Raw genomic sequence first — 9,673 nt, 5'->3', positions numbered from 1 at the left:
TTCAATAGACTTGATTTGTTAAATGGTAGATGGTAGATTTCATTATTTTGAATCAATTTGACATCGTACTTGTTGAATTTTGTATATATGGAAATTAATTTGTACCCTAAAAATCATAATTTGGGGTTAGACACAAAATTGATACTATAATTGCTATAAAAATGTCTTTCTAATATAATAAAGTGGAAAAACTTACCAATTTATATTGATGAAGTTATTTTGAATGGAAATAATTCCTAGATTTTGTCTATAAATAAACAGAACACCATATCTATTATATTTTTAATTAAGGTTATATTTTATTCTCTGATATCGCATCCATTGCTCCATTTGACATGACAGTTTGACCATAGAATAGCCGAACTGTGCTCCGTTGTTCTCTGTTTTGACATAGACAGCGAACAGGGATGTATTTAACACATTTTAAATAAAAAAAAATTGATTTATTAAATTTAATAAGGTATGAGAAAATTAATATTTAAAAAAATAATAAGTAAATTATTTATTTTAAATATTATTTTGGGGTATTGATACGATTAGGGTTTATAGAAAATAATTTATAAGTTATATACTACATAATATTAGATATTTGGTTGTTTTAAATAAGTTATATACTAGAGAATTTTATAAAAATATATTTATGTGAGGGCATTTTTAATAAATTAGCATATAATAATTGTAAAAAGTTGTATTTTAATATTGTAAATATATATAAGTGAGCCATGTGCCTAGGCAACCAACTATACATACTCCAAGTGTCAAATTAAGAATCATAATTACGAATATAAGTGGGTTATAATAATATATTGTTTGAAATGTGTATTTTATTAAATTAGAATGTTAAGTTACTAATTTAATTATATATTCTGATCTGAAAAGCCTAAATGTAAACAAAATTATTAATAGAAAAGAATGGAATTCTCTGGATCTCCGGAGATGGCCATGTTTGCGAAATGGTTTGTTCCAGAAAATTCAGACAAGTAGTTAATAGAACAAAATAGAACATGATATCTTACGAGATGGTTCTAGAAATCCAAAAACATATAAATACCCGTGATTTGGATTCAAGATGGCAGTTTTTGGCAGTTTTTAAGTTTTTAGTCAGAAGTCAAGCAGTTTATTATGAAAGTTAGTTAGAGTCAGTGAATCAAGTACAAATAGTCCAATAGTTTAATATAGTGAGTTAAATGAAGATTAAAAATTATGCATATAATTAATGCACATTTATAATTATACACAAATAATTATTGAAGATTATAAAAGTATATTGGAAGAAATTAAATTATATTATGGTTGGAGATTAGTATAAATCAACTTATAATAATTGGATATTGCTATATTGAAAAGAAGAATAAATATAAATGCTGTTTGCTGGTTTGGTTGGTGGTGTAGAAATGCTGGTGAAGAAAACTATATCTTAAATTGGTAGAAGCTGATAATTGAAAAAAGTAATTTCACAAAAACAAGGATAACCGAAGTACGAAGACTTTCAGTGGTGATTAGAATATATATAGTGGAAAACAGTTCATTTAGGCATTCAGTGAAAGAAAGGTACAAAATTTTGTTAATATAATTTAGTTAATGTCATAACAATTTCAATTTTGAAGATAGTTTGTTTAAATTTTAGATTGTCTATAGAATTTAATTAGTTTTATAAGAATATCAGTTTAAAGATAGTTTATTTTAAATTTACATTGACTAGGTTAGATATATATGTGTGTTTCATAATAGTTATAATAAAGATAATTTAAAAAAGTACTTACAAGCTAATTCTTTGAGAACCGCGATAAAAACCCTATATATTATATTATTAAAAATACTCATTGCTCATCATTCAAACAAAAAACACATCATAACAATATATATATATATATATATATATATATATATATATATATATATATATATATATATATATATATATATATATATATATATTAATGTGATATTAAAAGTCAGAGGTGCGCCAAGCAATTAATTAGCTAATTAATTAATTAATTAAACTTATTTAAATGGTGCAATTATAATTTTATCACACTAATTCTCTTATCTCAGGGTTATATTCGTGCTTCAACATCTATGCTTTACATATGATAGGGAAGGTCTAAAGAATACCGGAATAATAAAAAAAACATATATGATACAACATTATATATTGAAATAAAATTCACACTCAAATATCTTCAACAAAAAATATCTCATATAATGATTATCAAAATTTTGTTCTACGTACGTGAACCATCAAAAATTAATGTTATATACAATATAAATTAAAATTCCAAATCAAAATTGTTGTTCTAAATCTCCTGATCAAAATATTTCTATCTTTTCTAAAGCAATACAAAAAAACTTTGTTAATAAAGAAAAACTCACGAATGGTAAAAAAAAACTATCTCTCTGATGATGAGTTGTCCAAATCCTTGTTCCTTGTAGCCTACACTATCTATTCTTAGCAGTTCCCTAGGTAATCAGCAATCTTACAACAAATTATTGCGAGCTTCTCGTCTTTAATGATCTCCTTCAAATGCACGTATCGTTCTAAAGATGCTAGCCTCTTCTCCTCTCGATAAACTGAATCTCTCGTTCCGGCCTGAACAGTGACTCTTGGAATATATAAGTAGAAAAGTATAACTTACAATATTTTACTGGATCAGCTTCCGTCAGATACACTTCCTCCAAGAAAACTCACAAACATTCACTTCTAATGCTTACTATCACTTGGGAACCACCAGAGAACAACGACTGTTCGCCTTGCACCCTCGGAAAAAATTTGATTATCTTTTCTCCCTCAAAAATCTAGCTAAACTCTCATTCCTACATACCTATCCCACTTTTTTCAATCTCCTCCAATCAGAGTTCGTCACACTTATTCCCATCTACCATTTAGATAACAAACAACAATTTTACCTGCAATTATAAATTTCCTAAAAACTATTAACATGCTAATCGGTTTCTACAAATTCTTAAGAACTAACGGAGAAATATAATTTCTAAATATTCTATTCTATTGTCTTATTCACTGTCCAAGTCCATTTGGAAAATCCGCTCGCATTGTTCATTTCACTTAAGCTCATTCACGTCTCACAGCGAAAACTGGCCAGAAGATTTCATGTTGGAAAGACTACAGTATATAGGACCCTATCGAGTAACAATATTATCTACCGGAAAGGAAGGAAAGCTCCAAAATAAACAGAGGATCAATTAGAGAGAATTCCGAGATGTTGCCGCACGTTAAGGCGAGTGCATTTCGTCAACAAGTTGATCGTGATGGACGATGAAAAATATTTTACTTTGTCCAACTCTGAGATGAAGAGTAACGATGGGTTTTACACGAACGATTACGAAAATGTACCTGATGAAATAAAATTCAAAAGTAAAAAAAAAAATTGAGGACAAAATTTTGGTATGGTGTGCAATTTCTGAGGCTGGCTTTATCTCACAGCCCTACATTGGTGTTGTTCGAGGCGAAGCCTTAAACGCAAATATTTATATTCAAAGATGTCTCTCTAAATTGCTTCAGTTTGTGAACACACATCATGCAAATGATCAAATAGTCTTTTGGCCAGATCTTGCTTCATGTCATTACGCGAGGATCACAAGGGACTGGTACGAAACTAACAACATTACCTTTGTACCGAAAGCAGACAATCCCTCCAACCTACCTCAGGCTCGTCTAGTTGAAGAGTTCTGGGCAATATTAAGTCGGAAAGTCTATAATAACGGATGGGAAGCACAAAATCAGGAACAGTTCGCCGCATATATATACAAAAATTAGAGAAATTGACGCCGAGGTCGTCCAAACGACCGCAACGTGTCAGGGGAATTATTAAGCAAATCGAAAATAGTGGTCCCTTGTCTGTCATTTGAATTTTGATTTATAATAAGGATAATTAAGTTAAATTGTTGAATAATTTAATAAAAATATAAGATTATTGTGGTCAGAGTTATATGCTTTTGAAATTTTTCCCAAAACTTTAGGACCATACGTTATTAAGAGCAAACCAATATTATTTTCAATTTTACATATCTTAACAACTTTCCAGGATATCTTGAAAATTTATTTAAAGGGTCTATTTAGTAATTTATAATTTTATCTTTGGCTGATAAAATGAATCATAACAATATATATATATATATATATATATATATATATATATATATATATATATATATATATATATATATATATATATATATATATATATATATATATATATCTATATATATATATATATATATATATATATATATATATATATATATATATCTATATATATATATATATATATATATATATATATATATATATATATATATATATATATATATATATATAGCTGAAAAGTCGTATAGAGATAACTTTGTTAATTTAGAATATTATGTAATTATTAGCAGCGCTTAATTAAAAGTTTTTTACACATGAGCACATGTTAATTAATAACGTGCCCATGTGAATGAGATATTCAAACCTATTCTATAACTTTCGCTAAATCGAATAGAAATGGCTTAGTCGAATCGGAATCTTTGAAAATCGTAATGTTCGACATCTACTGCTACTTAAATCGGTATTGTGTAAATCAAATAGAAGTACAGACCGATCATCGAGTTAGAATCTACTAACTCGATGAGACAGATCGGAAACAACAATTCCGATCTCACTCGGTTTAGTATCGATGGCAACCTCGCAATTCGCTCGTGACGAGCAACAATTTGACAGTCTAACGTGGTCTAACTAACCTGAAATATTTGTTTACGTTTTTTCGGTTTGGTTAATTTCATATTTACCAATTTGTTAGTGGTTTTTCACGTGCCCATAGTTATTTACCGTTAGATTTTTCAGTCGAGTACTATTGAAATGGCTACTCCAAGTAAAAAAAGACATCTCCGGAACAATTAAACCACATGGTGGAGTTTGTTACCCAAAATAAAATTTTAGTTCATGGGAAAACAAAACCCTCAGAGGCATCCAACAAAATAGTTGAGAAGTTGTGGGACGAACTCACATTAAATTTAAATAGTATGGGTTGTGGTCCCAGTAAAAATAAACAGCAGTGGAAAAAGGTAATTAGTTAGGTCTGTTTTTATAAATCCCATATTTTAATTTTTTTTTGTTTTTAGACATTTATTGACTGGAAAAGCCACACAAAAAAAAAGGCCCGGGAGGCCATCCGATGACAAAACAAAACAGGTGGGGGTGATGCAGTGCCAAAAAAGTTGACACCTGCCGAAGAAAAATTAATGGCAGCAATTTCTTTCATATCAGTAACAGATGTAGTTGAATTAGGCCTAAGTGAGGATATAATAGTGGAGGATCTTAGCCCAGCAACAAACAGACGTATCATTGTTAGGTGCTGAAGAGGATATTTTGGAAACAACTGCTACCAGCTACCATAAAGATGATACCAGCATTGTAGTACCACAAGTGATTCAAACACAAAAACAAGAACCAATGGGGTATGTGGCTTAACATACTCCATTGGTTCCACCATACTCCAACTACAACATGGAAACTTCTGTTCAAAAAAAGACCATTAAAGGTAAGCTGCACAATAACCATACAGTTTAGTTAAGTAGAAAAGTTGTTACAAAATATTTTTTGCTTTTCAGATAAGTCATCTAATTTACAAAGGGCAGCGGAATACTATATGACAGGTCAAAAGCAGACTGCTGAAATTTTAAATAAACTGTTGGATACAGCAGCTAAGTCTGAGGGTGACAATCAGTTTAGAGAGAAGCAGCTGCATTTAAAAGAATTGGAATTGAATATATGCTTACTAGAAGCGAAAAATAAAGCAAAAGAATTGCAGTTAAAGGAAAGAGAGATCATAATTAAGGAACGAGAATTGAATCTTGAAGGTCTAGATATAGAAAATGATTCTTTCAATAAGCATTTTACAATGCAATTATAGATTAATATAATTTTTAATTAGTATCTATTTTTGTATATATTTAATTTTTTTATGTATAACAATAATTTTAAACTTTAAGGATTTCAATACCCTTAGTGTTTGGTTATAGGTTAATTAAAATAAAAACAACTACATATTTAATTTTTAACTCCCCGGTAATTAACATTTTACTGTTTAACTAGTCTGCAACTTTAGTAGTCTTTGTGTTGTGGCTGTATTGGGTCTTGTTTCTTATGAATATATATGTCATTATTGGTTGTAAACTAGCTTTATAAATTCTTGACTTCATCTAAGTGTTAATATGTAGGTTTCGCTATAGTGTTATTAAAACATCCTGCCAGTCTATTTGCTTTTTGTATTTGATTTCTCACTTCTTTGTCCAGGTCTCCATAGCTTGACACTGTAATTCAAAGGTATTTTGTTTCCATTACTTGTTCAATACTAATATCATCAGTTTCTATTTTACATCTGATTGGATCTTGACTGATTACTATTGCTTTAGTTTTCTGAGATGAAATTGTCATATTGAATTATCTTGCTTTTATGTTGAATCTGTGGACTAATCTTTGCAGACTATCTTCATCATGGACTATCAGTATTGTGTCACCTAGGAGCATTTTTTACTCCTTTGTTTCCTGTTCTCTATACTCTTCCTTTGTTGACGATTTTGAATATTTCATCCATGATTAAATTGAAGAGCATAGGACTCCATGAGTGTTCCTGACTTATTCCGCTGCCTATGTCTAGGATCTGTAAGTTGTTCATTAGTCTTTGCTATTATACAGAAGACGGATTACATTTTTGAGTCTTACTCTGTGAAAGTCAATCAGACATAGAACATAGACATAACATCAGACATAGGTTTATTATACTCTAGTGATTTCTCAGTAATTTGTTTTATGACGAATATTGCATCTGTACACTATCTTCCAGTATGAAAACTCTGTTGTTCATCTACTAAACTTATCCTCTGATTCATTAGTTCTTGTAGAATTCTAGTTGTAAGTTTTAGGGTAAAATTAAACAAGTTGATAACTCTGTAGTTTTTTGGCTGTTTTTTGAATAGTAGAATTAGTTTGCTCGTTCTCCATTCTTCTGGTATTTTATTGTTTTATGATTTTGTTAACTATTGTTTTGTCATTGCTGCTCCACACTATTTCAGTAATTACTTTGCTATTCTGTCCTTACCTGTAGCTTTTCAGGTGTTTTTCAAACTTTCTGTGTACTATATTAACAGCTTCATTTGTTGTAATTTCTGGTGTTTCCGGTTCTAGCGTCATTTGTTCTTTCTCTGCATAGAGCTTTTTTAGATAGTCAATCGATGTATCTTTTGCTATGTGTTTTCATTCCATTAGTTCCTTTTACCCTCTGTTCTTTAACCTCTTATAACGTGCCGTATTTCCTTTTGCAGACCATATAAATCATGTTCCATTTCTTTCGAAAAGCTTTCCCAGTGATCATTTTTTATTCTTCTTACAAGTGAATTTGTTTCATTTCTTATTGCCTTATAATTATTGTATACCTCTTGTGCCTTAGTGGACATGTATTTTAGGTGATCTTTTTTCTTTTCTTTCCATATTTCCTTCACTTCTATACAAAACCTTGGAGTTCTTCGCCTTGGGAGCGATTTAGTTTGAGGTGAGTTTTGCCCTATATCTGGCAGCTAAATGTTTGTTTATTGTGATTTGTAATGTATCAAATGGTTTTCTGTAAATAAAAGAATGTTTAATGTTGTGTTGTTTATTCATTTTTCAATAATATCTAGGATTTAACGTTATATATTAATTAAAATAATTTCTTATTAATTGGTTTCGAATTCTGCGGCCAGCATCCAATCTATCATCTAGTGACACTGTAACAAAAATAAAATTTCAATGTTGTCCACAATTTTTCTATCTATACATTTTGGTAGATTATTTTCAGTGTTTCAAATGATTATTGAAAAAGATATGCAAGACTTTATTATGCTAGGTCACTGCTTACTAGTTTAAATAAAATACAAATAGACTTACAATTATTTTCTGGTACATTTTCCTCCATGTCATTTATAATCTGATCTTCTTCTGGTTCAATATTGTGAGCAACAAGAATATTGTGTAATACACAGCAAGCATTTATTATTTCAGCAGCTTTAACAGGACTGTAGTGTAGAACTCTATGTTTTAACAGACAACGAAATCTCATTTTTAATACTCCATTGCACCGTTCAATACAGTTTCTTACTGAACTATGTGCAACAGTATATCGTCCTTCTGGAGTATTTTGTTCGGCACCTTCTATTGGTGTTACTAACCATGGCTGTAAAGGATAGCCAGAATCACCTAGAAATTTAATGTGTAATATATTTAAGGCAACTGAACCAACCAACCAACCTAATAACCAGAATCCTCATTCTCCATCATCATATGTTTGTTCTATATGATGAAAAATATTAGACATGGTCCATATAGCGGAGTCATGCGTGGATCCAGGATATCTTGAATTACAATTTAAAATTTTTAAATTTGAATCACATATCTAAAAAATAAGTTGCTAGTGAAAGTTTAAAACATACCAGTTGGCAATTTATACTGTGATATCCCTTTCTGTTGAGGTATGCAATACCTGGATGTACAGGGTGATCTAGAGGAGGTGCAACAATTGCAATGTGTGTGCAATCAATGCACCCTACTACTCCTGGGAAGTTAAATTTATTCATAAATCTAAAATTTTAAGCACATTTTAAAAAAGCCATATTAATAGGTTCAAAATTATTTACCCTTGTGTTAAGAAACGTTTTTCTTCTATCGTACTGGGAAACTTTATGTATCGCCGACTAATGTGATTTGACAGTATTTCACTTATACTGTTTATGCACCGACTAACCATTGGCTGGCTCATACCCAACAAAAAGTCTTGGCCAACAGCTTTTTGATAATCTCCTTGGGCATAAAAATGTAAAGCGCATAAAACCTGAAAATACCTTATTTAAAATTATGAAACTATGTATTTTAGTGTGTTTTTAAATTTATTTGAGATTGATTTACCTTCAAATAATTTGGCACAGCTGTTATTCTGATCTGTCCAGCCAAAAAAGGTTCTATTTCATTAATAAGGTCCATGGCTATTTCCTTTGGTAGACGGTACAGACCTTTAAATATTTGTTCAGGGATTTCAAAGGGATTACTTGCATCCCTAAGGGTGCGCCTCTGAAGGTTGAATATTTGACTAAAAAGACAGAAAACAGTTACCTACATAAGAAACTAAGTATAAAAAGAATTTGAACAAAACGATTATATATATCACATTTTGTAGCGCTTTAAATGTGCTACTTACCTTTGCAATTCTTCCCCAATTTCAATTCCAAGATCGATGCCGAAATTTAATTGTAAATCCATAATGAAACTTAGGAACACAATTTTAATTCAAATATAAAAATAAAATTTGAAGTTTTAGCAAATCAAATTTCGATATCGAAAAGTCATTTCGACAGAATAAACGCTGTCGAAATCAATTTCGATTTCGATTGTAGAAATGAAAAAAGTTATGGAATATCATTTAGGATCATTTCTATTTGACAATTTCGATTCGATTTTACTCATTTCTATCATCGAAATGAGTTACGGAATAGGTCTAAAATCTAAACTGATTGTCTAAAATAATACTTTAAGGTCGTGATTAATATTTTAATGTCCAGAAATAAATTACAAATAATTGCAAATACGAAAAAACAACAAAATATATGTGAAATTAAGCAAAAAAACGTTTTTACACATGAGCACATG

General features: G+C 30.0%; 1 protein-coding gene across 1 annotated transcript; it reads left to right on the top strand.

Moving 5' to 3' along the window:
- Positions 1–5,184: 5,184 nt before the first annotated feature.
- Positions 5,185–7,643, top strand: LOC140441395 (uncharacterized). Its single transcript, XM_072532109.1, has 2 exons — positions 5,185–5,537; positions 5,608–7,643. Exons 1-2 carry the CDS (start codon positions 5,504–5,506, stop codon positions 5,907–5,909), a joined length of 336 nt encoding a protein of 111 aa, XP_072388210.1. The 5' UTR covers positions 5,185–5,503; the 3' UTR covers positions 5,910–7,643.
- Positions 7,644–9,673: the final 2,030 nt, after the last annotated feature.

The sequence above is a fragment of the Diabrotica undecimpunctata genome, chromosome 5 (assembly GCF_040954645.1).
Source record: "Diabrotica undecimpunctata isolate CICGRU chromosome 5, icDiaUnde3, whole genome shotgun sequence".
Classification (NCBI taxonomy): domain Eukaryota; kingdom Metazoa; phylum Arthropoda; class Insecta; order Coleoptera; family Chrysomelidae; genus Diabrotica; species Diabrotica undecimpunctata.
Note: the sequence above shows the minus strand (reverse complement) of the source record. Positions and strands in the feature narration are given on the sequence as shown.